Source organism: Strix uralensis, chromosome 3 (assembly GCF_047716275.1).
Source record: "Strix uralensis isolate ZFMK-TIS-50842 chromosome 3, bStrUra1, whole genome shotgun sequence".
NCBI lineage: Eukaryota > Metazoa > Chordata > Aves > Strigiformes > Strigidae > Strix > Strix uralensis.
This window is the reverse complement of record NC_133974.1, coordinates 62,900,130-62,915,077: the sequence shown is the minus strand read 5'-3', so window position 1 is coordinate 62,915,077 and position 14,948 is coordinate 62,900,130. Positions and strand designations below refer to the sequence as shown.

Sequence of the window (14,948 nt, the reverse complement as noted above, 5' to 3'; positions counted from 1 at the left end):
CTTACTGTCATTACAAGAAATTAAATATAAAATATTAAAATCATGATTGCTTTATTTCTAGCTCAAAATCTAAAAATAATTTTGTTATTGTTAATAGCGTAAAGAATATAACATCCAGCTTGTTCTATAGAGTAAATAAGATTCAAATAAAGGGGATGGGAGAAGTTGGCCAAAAAGGAAACCCAGTTGAACTAGCAAAGCGTTGATGCATGTGACTACAAAATGAACACCAGTAAGAAATGGTTTTTTGTCTGAAATTCTAATATCATCAATCCATTTTCTAGACTTTTTCACAGGCTCTGATTCAATTCAGGGAACTTGGTGCAAGGATATATTGCAGACTATCATGAGTTTTACTCCACATAACTGGGCATCACATACACTAAGCTGTTTTCCAGCTCCTCTGCAGGTAATAGTTTCAACCTGATGATTTTATAATTGAAAATACAAAGAATTTACTCTCTTAACAAGATCCTGTGCCTTTTGCTAGTTGGTGAGATTCTTCTCCTGTCCAGACTACATTCATCTTAAGTCCCTAAAGAATGCAGCATGATTTTAACATTGCCATTTCTTCAGAAAATTAGCTTATCCTGAAGTATTCTAAGACCAAGTTTGGCCAACTTGTACTTCCAGTGGAAGGTAAATCAGATCTTTTAGAAATTAAAAAATAAAAAAAATAATTGGGAGAAGCCTTTTTTCTTGTGGTGATTTGTCCTGTAGCTTTGTTAGTGATAAAACAGTCACTGTGGTGTCATGGTGAAGCGAACTCATAAGGTGGTAAGTCAGGCAAAGGTTTGCCTGTTCAGGTGTTTTATTCTAGGCTCTGAGTCACAACAAAGCCTACTTTATTTCAGGTATTCTTCAAGCAGAATAACGTACCTCAAGAAAGTCGTTTTAACTTGAAGAAGAATGTGGAAGAAGAATACCGCAAGTGGAAGTCTATGACAAATGAGAATGAGATTATCACACACTTTTCTACGCAACGTTCACCCCCACTTTTCCTTTGTCTCCTATGGAAGATGTTGTTAGATACTGATCACATTAATCAAATTGGTTACAGGTGAAGTTAAAAGATGTGCTATCTCAAAGTTATTACAGCAACATTCTCAGTGCTGAGGACAGGCCTTGTGCATTAACAGCTTGATTGTACTTTTTTCATTAATTGAGAACATGGAAAAAAGAACGGAGCAAGGTGTTAGCAAGCGTATCATAATACTGAGACTGATTACACCACACAGTGGTCTGCAATGCATATTCTTCCTGGAAAGAGACAAGGATATGAGGTGTTTGAATTAAGCAGTTTACTTGTAATGGCAGTGTTTCAGGCAATCTGAAATAGTAAACTGAAAACATAAAGCATTTATTTACCTAGCCTTTATACATGGATAAAGGTCAAATATTTTTTTTAAAGAAACAAATGTTGGATCAAGGTGAAAATTATTATAGAAGTAGTAATCCTACAATTTTTTTACTTGTTACTGCTAAGAACAGCATCAGCTTCAGCCCTGAAAAATAGATTCTTTCTCTTCAGTCCTTGTTTTAGGTCTGTTGAAACAATATTTATGATAGCATGTGTTATTCTTCTGTGCAGTGGGGACATACCAGTATTCTAATGCTATGGTTATATTAAAATGCATACTGCAGGAAAGCTAGCGTTGAGTTGTAGAAGATTGTCCTAAGAGATGTATAACTAAAAATGCATAACTAAAGCATGGGTTCTGGACAGAATACTATACATAAGAATTGGTGAACCTGAAATATTTCTTCTGATTAGTATCCAGGCTTTGGAATTCTGTTGCTTTAAGGGTTTTTTTGCTTTGGTTTGGGGTTCTTTTCAGTTCACTTAATAAAGGGAGGTTTTTTGTTATTTTTTTTTTTAAGACAATTGTATTAAAACCCACTAACTCTTATAAAATAGACCTGTCAAAAATGTATTAAGAACAGTAATAATTGTTGCTTTTTAAATCTGTGTGAGCATTCTTGTAACAGAAGTTTTTTTGTTTTCTTTTTTTTTTGTTGGTGTTTTTTTGTTTGTTTGTTTGCTTGTGTGTTGTTTTTTTTCTTCTTCCCTGGTAGAGTGTTAGAAAGAATTGGGGCCAGAGCTCTGGTGGCACATGTCAGGACATTTGCAGATTTCTTGGTGTATGAATTCTCTACCTCTGCAGGAGGCCAGCAGCTCAATAAATGTATTGAGATTCTCAATGACATGGTGTGGAAATACAACATTGTAACACTGGACAGGTTGATACTGTGTTTGGTAAGTACTGACTTAGAAGATAAGATGCTAGTTCTTCACGCAGAGTCTGCTTTCTGCGTCAGTTTTGTAGGAGCAATCTTTTTAAAAATGCATTGGTTTTAAATAGTGACTATTTGCTAACCCAATAATCAAGTAAAATAATAGATTACTTCTGTAAGCAACATAAAACTCAAAAGTATTACTGTTCTCTGAATCTTCAGGGGAAGCTTTTCTTGGTTATTTAATAGCAACCATTGAAGTGGTATTATTAAATGTTGTTATTAGTGCTTCGAGTCTCTGAGGTCAGACCTATGCAATTATTTCTGCAGCCTGAAAAGGTAGAAGGGGTATGGCATGCTGTGATTCAGAAACAAATGGAAAATTTTGTACCCATTAGAGTATGCTATCTTTGCTTGGAATTCAGCCTGTTTCATCAGAAAAGGAGAGAAATGGCATTCTCCGTCTTTCCAGGTTATCCTACAAAATAAAGCAGAACTTACCTAGTGAGAATTAAATTTTCCTTCAGTAATTATTCTCTACTTACATTTTAAAATGTCGTCTTAATGTAAAGTTGATTGTTTGAATTTTAGTTTGGTTTTCAAACTGAGGTCTAAACATGTCAGAGTGGCCAGAAGTTTGAAGCAATCTTAACTTCATTATCATTAATTGGTTATTTTCAAGAAGAGAACTGACAGCAGAAAGAGAGCTAGAATTCTTGGAGAATGTGCTGTCACTGGGGAGTTTGTAAGACTTTCTACCTATGGAATAAAAAATGTGATGGGTAGTTTTCACAGGACGTGATTGAACCTCCCTCTGTTCTGTGTCTTCACTTGAAAAGTACAGTGGAGAGACCATTCACCAGTGTGAATTTGTGTGCAGACATACCTAAGGTGATAGCCAATGTTTAGGGATTATAAAGCAGACAGCAGCGTCAGCTGTAATTCCATATTTTCTGATCCTTTTTGTTTAAGGCGATGCGTAGTCATGAAGGAAATGAAGCTCAAGTCTGTTACTTTATAATTCAGTTACTCTTACTGAAGCCTAACGATTTCAGAAACAGAGTGAGTGATTTTGTGAAGGAGAATTCTCCGGAGCACTGGCTGCAGAATGACTGGCATACTAAGCATATGAGTTATCACAAGGTATCAAAGCTAACAAAATTCTTTTGTTGTCATACTTTCTGTGGAGTTGAGATCAGCCAAAGAATCTTTTTTCCTGTAAATGACAGGACAGCTATGTCAATTTTTGGAGTTAATTAGTAAGTAGTAATTTATTTGGGCTAGTATTTAAAAAAAAAAAAAATCACTTTTATATTGCAGTGATATTCAAAGGTAGAAGCAGCTGAAGAGTTGGTTGGAGATTCATTCTTACTCACGTAAATACAATAATTTAAAAATCTCGGTTTTACTGAAATTCATTTAGAACAAGAGTTTTTATGCATCAGGGATAAGGTATTTCCTCTGGTGTTTTGTGACTATAACAATAGTTAAACCTACATTTTCTCCTAATTATTAAAACTTCTTCCATCTCCTGTGTGGCAAGCACATGATACCCTGATATGTTAGAGAAGGGGATTGCTGAGATTTTAATGCTGCTGTAAACATAGTGGCTTCTGCTGGCTGGAAGAGGATGTACCAATGGAGTGTTCTGTCAAAAGATAACTCAGCAGTGTCTTAACAGTGCCTAAAAATGTAAGGGTAGCAGGGAAGCAAATTATATTAGCCTGGAAAGTGCTCTGATGTGGCTGCACAGTTACTAGACCCAATCTGGCATATAGCAGTTTCAGTTACAAGTAAAACACTAAGCTCAGCTTTCAGCTGTACTCATCTGGTGTTTGAGTACACTCCAGGTCTTTCCCAGGGAGTTACTACATGCATATTCTAGTGGTCTGATTCAGTATATGATGCAGAAATTTTCAGTAGTGCTGATTTCCCCTAGGTTTTCTCTTAAAATACTTGACAAAGGGACACATAAGTGCTGGCTGCTTTCAGCTTTGCCTTGGGATGCTTAATGCTCTCTTATGCCCACTTTGAGCAAACTTTGTTTTGTTTTGTTTTTTCTGAAGAAGTTGTTATCTACCAGTCATAATAACTAAATAATTTCACTCAGAGATTAATTTTCTTTAGTAAGCTTTATGGTGAAATCATCTCACTGCATTCATGTGTGATAATGAGGGTTATGAAGCGTCTTTTTAAAGCGATATAGATGCTGAGTGTTTAATGCACTGCTTTTAAGGAAAGAACTTTTGATTTTGTTGAATTTCTTTCTCTCCAGAAATATCCGGAAAAGCTGTATTTTGAAGGCTTGGCAGAGCAAGTCAATCCCCCAGTTCAGATCCAGCCCCAGTACCTGCCAATTTATTTTGGAAATGTATGCCTGCGCTTTCTGCCAGTGTTTGACATTGTAATCCATAGATTTCTGGAACTGCTTCCAGTGTCCAAATCACTAGAAACTTTATTGGATCATCTGGGAGGTTTATACAAATTCCATGGTAGGTTATCTGTGAATACAGACTTTTATTCCTGTTACGATCATTCTATTCTCGTTCATCTCCTTCATTCATAATTTTCATCTATTAGCACAGCAGTGTTTAATCATTTCCTATTCTGTAAGCGCTGTGTACATTTTCACAGAGAAATACAATTCCTATTTAGTGAATTTCAGCCTACAAACAATATAAACTCACTTTTATTCAGGTAGCTTGCTATTCATGCTTCCTTCACATCTTTCCCTTTCACTCCCTTCTAGTAGTAAGTACTTGGACCTGTGTCCTAACAAACTTTCTGTTACCACGACTGAAACAGCTAAAAACCAGTTCTTCCATCTATCCTTGTTTAAAATTCAAATATTTTAACTTGATTTTTTTCACACTTTAATAACTGCACTTTTGTAATAAACTTTTGTATAGATGTCATTGCCATGTTATGCCCAGACATTTTACAATATTATTTCTTTACTGTGACCATACCTGGATTCTTCCTATTTAATACCTTTTATACGAAGAGATGATTTAGATGGTTTACTTAAAAGTATATTAGTATTATCATTAAGATATGAACTGTTGCTAATACATACTTTCTTTGCTCAACTTCTACCCTTCTACAAACACATAAAGTATACGTACAAGACAAAGGGAAATCCGTGTTACAGTGTAGTGAAATAGAGAACGTGAATCAATTCTATATGTGCTGTTTTTAAATACATACAACTTAGTCTTGCAGAGCTCTTGATTTTAATTTTATATTTGCCACCATAAACATAATAGTGATGCTAGAAGTTATTTCTGTGTTTTGTTGTTTTCCTTTTCTCCTTGGCAGACCGTCCAGTGACTTACCTGTACAACACTCTTCACTATTATGAGAGGCATCTCAGAGAGCGCACAAACCTCAAGAGAAAACTTGTTCATGCCATAATTGGCTCTCTCAAAGATAATCGCCCGTTGGGCTGGTGTTTAAGTGATACTTATCTCAAATGTGCTATGAATCCCCGAGAAGACAATCCATGGATTCCTGATGACACTTACTATTGCAAACTCATTGGAAGACTAGTAGACAATATCCTTAAAGCTTGCATTAAGCTGTGCCAATGTTTTATAGCTTTGTTTCATCGAAATATAAAGTTCAATTTCCATCTATTCAGACATGAAATAAAGCTTGCAGTCTTTATTTAGCAGCATATATTAGTCTAAATTCATACTAGTTTACTTCAGTGTACTTTTTTTACTATTCTACACAGGGACTGAGCTGCCCTAGTAAAAACATCTTGAAAGATACAGTGAAAACAAAGTACAGTACAAATATATAAATATTCCACTGTTTAATGCATCACTTATAAATAGAAATACTGATGTTTATGCATTCCGAATTGAATTCTAATGGCCACATAAAATCAGCTTGATACAAAGCATGAGTATTTTAAAAAAAGTAAAAAATGAGATTATTCTTAGTAATGGCATTAGAAAAAGTAAAATGTTGTAAGCAGTGCCACATTTAAGATGTTACATACCTAGCTGTGTCTAGTTGAAGATCGGTGCATGTGCTGTTAGCAGCTGCTGAGAATCTGTTTTTTAGGAGGGAAAGACTAAAAAAGTTATGTTTTTAACACAAACCTGTATTTTCTTAATTGCTGCCTTTTATTAGTTTTTACAATTATGGCTACAAATGACTTAAATTTCTGTGGAAATAGCTGGCGAACCCATGCAGCTATGTTCTAGAGAATAGCGATAGTGGAAGCTCCCTGAACATTGTCTTCTTTCTGGGTCAGCTTTACAGGAGTTGACCAAATTTCTGGATGTTATGTGTTATGTGTGTTCCTTCACTCCTCTTTCTGAACTTGCCTTTCTTTTATGTGTAGCTTGAAAGAAGTTTATTAGATCTCTGAAAAGAAAGCTAAAATTTTTATAAACCCCTGCCTTTATGCAAATGGTAACAGTGTGTTCGGAGATCTTTTCTATATGTAGCTCAAATGAGTTAGTCTTGGTTGGGAAAGTGGAATATTTTCAGAGACTAAGCAGGTGCTCATTTTGCATAAACTGTCACCCTAGAGGTCTGCAGGAAGTTCTTATACTGAAGGAAATCAATGGTTTCAGATTATGCAGAGTAGAAAATTCTTGTTATTTTCATCTTCTTATCTTGTAAGCAGATGGTGAATGAGGTGGTTGGTGTTGTTTTGTTTGACCTCTTAGGGAAATTTAAACTCTGCATGACCTTGGGTGTGTGATATATTTATGTATTCACACAGTCCTTCAGTGATTGAGTATCATTGCCTTATATTCATACTTTTGTCCATATGTCCTCTTTTTATGAAATGTGGTTGTTTTTATTTCTTCTCAGTAACTTATCTTTCATTTCAGTTCAACTTAGTATGTGCAGTATATACATATATTTTAAGCAGTGTGCTGCTCACATTAGGCCTTGTTGGGTCAGCTTGTTTTCCTTAATCATTGTCACCTATGGCAGGCAAATCACCTGGTCCATTTCCGAATTGTGACTGGAGATTCAATGAGTTTCCAAACCCAGCTGCCCATGCTCTCCATGTTACCTGTGTTGAGCTCATGGCTCTGGCTGTTTCAGGGGAGGATGTGGGCAATGCACTACTGAATGTTGTACTGAAGAGGTATGTTGGCTCTCTGAAACTGTTTTCTGCAATATGTAATATATAATTAGAGATTGCTGAGGTAGTCTGTGATACTAATTTTCTTAGGGTTTTATAAATTTTTAATTAAGTGTAAATACTTTAAGTTTTATGTATAAGGTATTTTTGGAGAACAAACAAAGGCTATAGGGATCAAGCAGAAAAATCATGTGTTGGATTTCTGTGCTGTCATGGATTGTGTGTGCCTCCGGAACAGTTGATACAGCATGATCCCCTTAAAGGACAGAGGGAAGACCTTGCACAAGCAAAGAACTTGTCCAGTGGGTTCAGTGGCATGGAGGCTGGAAAAAGTCTTCTCTCCTTTGGGCTGTGCTGGGTGGAGGACATTCCATCAGTTAATAGCCCAGCATCTTTGAACACAAAAAAAGGGGCAGGAAGCATTGGCAGGACTCTGAATCCTACTGATGCTAATGTAAAACCAAAGGTACTTTGAAACAGTGGTGTGACAAGGCTAGTCTTGTGTCATGATGCATTATGTTTGACCCACAGTTCTGTTTCTTGCTCAGCCACTGTGAAAAGAACCTAAGTGAAAGAAAGGACCTAGTATTCTTGCAGTGATTTAGATGTCATCTTTGAGCAATGACAAACTGAAGTGATTGGTTTTCAGCCTCATTCAGCTTAGTAATGTATTATTCTTGGCTCTGTTTGGGTCACATGGAGAAGTCAACAAAACCTATTCGGTAGGAAGAACAGTGTGATAACAAACAGCCTCTGAAGCTACTAATGCAAAATCATGCCTGAAAAAAGTTTTGCAAGCAACGTCACAATGGCATTTTTACTGTCTGTTGACTTTCATAAATACCTGTATGTGTATAGTTCTCTCAACTTGAGGAATATTCTTTGGATAAGTATACCTTGTCTTATTGTGCACCAGAAACACAAATTGCAGTTGTGAATTTCAGAGCTTCAGTTTTCTGTTTTCTCTGTCTCTAGTCAGCCCCTGGTGCCAAGAGAGAATATCACAGCTTGGATGAATGCTATTGGACTAATTATCACAGCCTTACCAGTGAGTCAACACGTTGCATTTTAAAATAAAAATAATCTTTTCTTCCATGTAAGGTTTATCATCTTTCTAGAGTATGTTGTAAAAACTTCTGCAGTTTGCGGTGTGATAGCCAACATCTATAGATTCCACAGAGAGCTATTCAGAAAGCTACTTCATGTTTGAGAAACATCCACTCCTCCATCATGGAAAAATTGACCAGGTTTTCTGTTTATCTATTATGTTTTGAGGCTAGGATGAAAAGTAGTAAATCACTCCTATATAAAAACATAGTTAAATGCCACATGTGTAGTATTAATTGAGAACTGGAACCATGAAATAAGGAGCTCTGTAAGGGTTCTGATGCAAAGCTAATTTTCTGTTGATGCTTGCACTTACCCATCCCAAATCTCTTAAACCATGTAAATGAGATGTGCCTACAACTGCAAAAGCAAATACATGTAGTATTAGAGTTTGTGCATCAGTAGAAACTTTGATCTTCTGAATATGACTCTTTGTACCTGACCAGGACCTTTGTACCTGCCTGAATAATTGTGATTTTACTTACCTGTTGCTTATATGTGCAACAGTTACCCTTTCCATACGACTTCTCTTCCCCAACAAAATGGTTCCTTTTCTTGGAAGAAAGCCAACATGGATTTAATCCTTATTATTTTTATAATGCTGCTTCTTCCTGTTCCCCCTCCTTGCATCTTCATCTATGGTCTTTGACTTTTGTGTGGTTTTTTTTGTTTCCTGTTTCCTTCTTGGATTTTTAATCAGTTTGTGCATGTACTCAGAAAACCCAGAAAATTCTCAGTCTTCCATTAAGTCTTCCATTAAGGCTTTTTGGCTCTGCTCTGCTTCTTTTGGAGACCTTTATATTAGCTAACTAAATAATTAAATTCATTAAATATGTCTTGATAATGCCACATCCTTGAGTGTGCCACATGCACTATCATGGATGCTTTCTGTATTGTGCATCTTAGTTTTCACGTTTGTCCGACAGGGTTATAAACTACCACGTAGTTGAAAACATCTTACAAATGCAATAACGGTAGAAAGAGTTGAGGAAGCATTGTCTTCTTAGATGGTGTTCTTTTCAGAAGCAATTCCGACTTTTTTGTTCTTTTTCCAGGAGCCGTACTGGATTGTTCTCCATGATTGCATTGTGAACGTTATCAACAGTCCCAGCTTGACGTCAGAGACAGAGTGGGTTGGTTACCCATTCCAGCTGTTTGACTTCACAGCGTGTCACCAGTCTTATTCTGAGATGAGTTGTAGCTACACTTTGGCATTGGCACATGCTGTCTGGCATCATTCTAGCATTGGACAGCTTTCTCTTATTCCTAAGTAGGTGTAATGATATTTGATTATTTCATTTATCTTTTCAATTCCATGCATATTGTAGATAACAAAGCTGTGCCTGTAGCACTTATACCAGTAAATATGTACAGGGGAGCTCCAAAACTCACCACATGCATCACAAGTTTTTTTCCAGCTCCCTCTTCCACTGACATAGCTCTTGTTATCTGTAAGCTTCAGGGCTTTCATCTGGACTGTGACTGCCTTTTTAATAAGCCTTTTTTAATCTTGATTAGCTTTTATGTTTTTATTAATTTCAATTTTTCTTAAACCATTGACTGTGGCATATTCCTAAAGCATCAACTATAATCAGTAAATGTATCCTCAATTCTAGCAAGTACCCTCTACTCCAAGTTGAGATGCTTTGCTGACTGAAGGATGTGGTAGTGGTCCACTTAATCATTAAGGCAAATAAAAAATTCCACTGCATTAAAAAGTTGATTAGACTTTCCCCAATGCTGTGTTAATGAGAGAACCAACAGACTTTACTTACTAAGTCTTAAAATACTGAACAAAAATGAAGGTGGTGTGATGTATTTCTCTCAGTTAATCCTGAATCTTGATTTAAGGCTAGTGTTAAAACATCAGGGGACAGCTTTTTGACAGTGTGTAGCGTTCTGCTGAACTTAGAATTGTTGCCTGTTCTAGTCCAGTAATAATGCCTGGAAATGTTCTAGAGCTTCACTGAAATAACTAATAACTAATACTTGCAGAGCTACACTGTATTTTCTAAAATGAAGGCCCAGATCTGTGAGAGAGAATGTGATGTTTTGGCTAGAATTTGGGATAGGGAAAAGAAAGAAAAAACAAAAAAAATCCAGTTGAAGTAGTAAATGTCTTGAAATACTACAGGTTTCTCACAGAAGTATTGATACCCATAGTGAAAACAGAGTTCCAGTTACTCTACGTTTACCACCTTGTTGGTCCTTTTCTACAACGGTTCCAGCAGGAGAGGACACGATGCATGATAGAGGTAAAGTGTAGCTCTTGGTCTACTTTATACGGTATATATTATTTTAGCTTTGCAATTATATTACAAAGCAGAATCTGATAGAGATCTTCGATAAACATTCAGAATTAAATTCTATACAAGTTAAACAGTATTTTCAAGGATCTGAATTGCTGAGTTGGTGTTCAGCTACCCAGGTAACTAATCTTGTCAGCTTGGTTCAGGATAAAACACCTAGCACTTTTATTTTTAACAAGAAAAGAAATACAACCCCAAAAATAGCAAGCAATACAGGCTTTCTTTGGCTCTCAAACTGCAGGCAAAATATGCGTCAGACTTACTGACTGTTTTAAAAGCTTCTGTTCAGGGGAAGGAAATATGCAGGAGCTGAATTGTAAGGATGGAGGAGCACAAGCTGTTTCTTACATTCATATCAATGTGGATAAGGGTAAGGGAGGAGAAAAGAGATGGAGCTGGCCAGTAGGCAGATGAGCTGAAAAATGGCAGCTAGCAGAGACCCTTCTAGAAAGAAGAGCTTAACTTGGGAATCCCAAGCTATCTGTGCTGTTTATAAATATACACAAAGCCTATATGTCAAGTATGCATCTTGTCTCCCTCTAGAGCCTGACCAACATAAATACAGGTCAACCACCACTACTGATTACTTTTTCATCCCCAGTTACCAATGTCTGTGCTGGGGACTTCACTCTTAACCGTCTTAGGTCCCTGTTAGTTCCTGTGCTCCAGCTCTCCCCATCCCACCCTGCCCCCACTCTTTCCTGAAATACTTAGTTTGCATACATTGTTTTGTGAAGAAGTCAAAAAGCGGGAGAAGAGTTTTGTAACTTTTGTTCCCATGTTTTTTGATATATCATGAACACAGGATACTGTAAGAAACTGTATCAGGTAGTTAGATAATCATATGGCAGTGTTTCTGTGTACTTGTTTACATATTTCCTTCAGTTTTACCTCTGAGTTACAGCTTTTTCTGGGTTTTTTAAAGTACATGTTGGAAGTATGAAAAAAAACCAAACATATGTAAATCTTTAGGAATGCTTTTTTCTTTTTTTCATTTTTTCCTTTTTTTTTTTTCTGTCTTAAAGCTACAGTAAAAGTAGCTCCAAAAAGTTTTTTCATAAAGCAGTGCTTAAGTAAGACTATTGGAGAGCATCAGGAAGTACTGTATAGATTCCTGTGTATAATACTATAAATTGTTGGTAAGTATTGCTTTGACTGGTTTCTTCCTTCCCTCCATCAGGAGGGAAATTTTTTCTGTGCCTGCATTCTCTGTATTGAACCAAAATATAGGAAAGGTTAAAAAGCTGTCACCTTTCCACGCTGCTTAACATTCCCATACCACTCCTTTTTCTTTGTGAGGAATTGATTTCAGTGTGAGGAAATAGTAAGGGATTGCTACCCTCAGAGTAGGCAGCAACTATCACGTGGCTTCAATAAGCAAGCACAAAGCTCAGGTTTCACATTGCCATCTTTAAGTGGTTGTAGGCACACATATGTTTGCACACAATGCTTCCTTAATAAGTATATTCAAACACTGTAGTTGTAAACTTTTTGTAGAGAACGCTTGTACCGTTAAAATGCACTGTGTTCATTTGCTGAAGACCTTACCGGAGTCTAGATATAAGCTGAGTGCAATAAACTGTAATGTCTTCTCTCTCGAAGACTCAAATCTTGTGCTTAGCTTTTCCTTGTTATTTACTGAGGTCTGCTTTTCCAAATTTTGTAGGCACTTACTGAAACCATATTGCAGTGATGATTAAGCACTAATTATGTAGCATGTACCAAAATACCATCATTGCACTCACTGGAAGTTAACTTGGGAATAGGGGATCATTTAGTTAAGCATAACGGCATGAGTTAAGACCTGCCCATTTGTCCTTGTAAGAAAGTAAATAGGAATCACATATATTTAAAAAGCAGTACATATATTTATTCCGCTGTTTAACTGCATTTCTACTCTAAAGCATTTTAAAACCTGTTTTCATTTGGGGTGCTTTTTGTGTCTGTGGAAACAGATTGGAGTGGCATTTTATGAAATGCTCCTGAATGCAGATCGGTACAGCTCACACCTGAACTACATGGATCCTATATGTGACTTCTTGTATCATATGAAGTATATGTTTACAGGTGACAGTGTGAAAGACCAAGTAAGTAAACAGTAGATACTTATACTTTAATTATCTTTCTTCCCATATAGCAATTTAATCTTTTTATGAATTATTTTCATTGGTAGAAGAATAACAAAATGCTTAACAATTGACTAGTCTCTGTGTGCAAATTAGGAAGTCGGTGCACCTCTACACATTTAAAAGCTTCAGATACATTAGACTAGGTGTCTCACATTTCAGGATTCATTTCTGTAGTCTGAAGTTTAAGATACAGCTTGAGGGTGCTTTAAGTACTATTATTAAAGCAATCACTAGAAACAAAGGTATTGGATATGTCATAACTTTTCTCCTCATTTCAATTTATATCTTTTAAGTTTCTACCTAATTTCTGATTCATTAATATAACTTCACATGTGACAAAAGCAAGAATGCATCCATGTTCAGTAAACGTTCACTCAGTTTAAGTTCAGTTTGTTACAGTATGCACTTTTAAAAGTGTCAGTTGTGTGAATTGTTTTGCAAAGCTTTGGTGTACAACTGGTACACCGGGTAGGGTTTTTTTTAAGGTTAGTTATCAGAAGAGGTCCAAAAGTTAACATGGTAAATAAAATATTAACGTAAATACCACTATTTACTATATCTTTTTCCTTTTTTCATTGTGCTAACATGATGTTTGTGTACAGTAGTGAAATATGTCAAAATACTCCAGTTTAACCAAATGTATTTCTGTCTTCTTTTTTTTTTAACAGGTTGAGAAAATCATTTGTAATTTAAGACCAGCTTTGAAACTTCGGTTACGCTTCATAACACACATCAGCAAAATGGAACCAGCTGCTGTTCCACAACAACCTCTCAATAATGGGTCACCAGCACAACAGCCTAGCCAAGTGCCTGTTAATGTTGCTTTGCCAGTAACACAGTGAAATAAAGTGTTCAGCTGGCCTTGATGTGAAGGCTTCCTTCTGTTACTAATCACGGTGAAACGTAATCTGATCTGAAATCTGGTATGCTGTATAAAAGGAAAGAGAGCCACATACAGATTTCTGCTTCGTTTTCTTTTGCATAATGAAGCAGTCTAGCTCTGCATGCCAGTCATCTTAGCTATTTATATCAGACACTAGATGAGGTACATGTTGCCTTTCTCTGAAAGCACTGAGTAGATTCTCTGCAAGCAAATACATGGATTGCTGAAGAGTTTACAATACCCTGCTCCCTGTCCTGGTTTGAGTGATCTGGATTTTTCCTTTCTTTGTCTGTGATACAAAAGGACACTTGATGTATGTAGCCTGGTAGAAAATGGCTTTTTTTAAATTTGGGTTCCGCCTTATTAAAAATGTCTATTCTTTTTGTCCAGCAGAAGAATTTAAATTCTCTTTGTCTTTGGGGCAGACAAGCTTTTACACAAAAACGCTCCTAGACAGAGAGATTGCATCAGTTATATTGAGTTAATGATAACGTTCCTTCCAAAGACTAAGAATGAGCCTTTGAAAATATTTGTAAATTTTGTATGTACAGTTTACATTCAACAAATGAGCAATGGGTTTGATCTAGCATCAGTTATTAGACTGTTAGATTACTATTCAGAGGCTGTCTCTAATGAATCTATTGGAAGTCTGCATATTCATTTCAAGCTGTGCTGGTTCATATTTTATCTTTCCTGTTTGGGAAATGGTGTAGTTTTTACTAAGTCAATCCCATGAATTTATTGATATCTTCTTATATGTTAGATTTGTATAATAGTACTTTATGTTTTATGTGTACTGCGTTCAGCAGGTTTTGATAACAAAATTGAAAGGCTCAATGTTTTGTAAATACTCATCTTGTTTGACAAACTTTTTTAATTAAAAAAACCCACTTTAAAAGACTGTATTAGTCTTGTTAAGTTTGTTTATTTTCTATACCCATTACCTTAAAAATAAGGATTGACTGTAGCAAGTATACTTCCATGTCCCAAGTTCTCTATCAGCTTTACAATAATGCCAGTTTTAACTTGTTACAAATAGAGTCCAGATTGGTAAGGTCAGGTCTAATTTATATCTTTCTGTACAAATTTAAGTAATGAAAAATTGTTGTTGATTCAATGGGCAGAAGTTTTTTTATCTGTTAGGTTTTGAAGGACAGCAAACCTGGCTTGCT

At 36.1% G+C, this 14,948-nt stretch overlaps 1 protein-coding gene across 7 annotated transcripts in view; it reads left to right on the top strand.

The window, feature by feature from the left end:
• Positions 1-14,677, top strand: part of MED23 (mediator complex subunit 23) — a 42,823-nt gene extending 28,146 nt beyond the window's left edge. For 5 of the 7 annotated variants that reach the window (XM_074862522.1, XM_074862524.1, XM_074862521.1 and 2 more), the window contains 12 exons: positions 285-409; positions 855-1,060; positions 2,077-2,257; positions 3,208-3,378; positions 4,511-4,727; positions 5,554-5,790; positions 7,186-7,351; positions 8,324-8,396; positions 9,511-9,725; positions 10,590-10,710; positions 12,720-12,851; positions 13,562-14,677. In XM_074862522.1, the coding sequence (XP_074718623.1) occupies positions 285-409; positions 855-1,060; positions 2,077-2,257; positions 3,208-3,378; positions 4,511-4,727; positions 5,554-5,790; positions 7,186-7,351; positions 8,324-8,396; positions 9,511-9,725; positions 10,590-10,710; positions 12,720-12,851; positions 13,562-13,735 (2,018 nt within the window). In that variant the 3' untranslated portion in view covers positions 13,736-14,677. The remainder of the gene's footprint in view (positions 1-284; positions 410-854; positions 1,061-2,076; positions 2,258-3,207; positions 3,379-4,510; positions 4,728-5,553; positions 5,791-7,185; positions 7,352-8,323; positions 8,397-9,510; positions 9,726-10,589; positions 10,711-12,719; positions 12,852-13,561) is intronic. The other 2 variants (XM_074862526.1, XM_074862525.1) reach the window with 1 other exon arrangement.
• Positions 14,678-14,948: the final 271 nt, after the last annotated feature.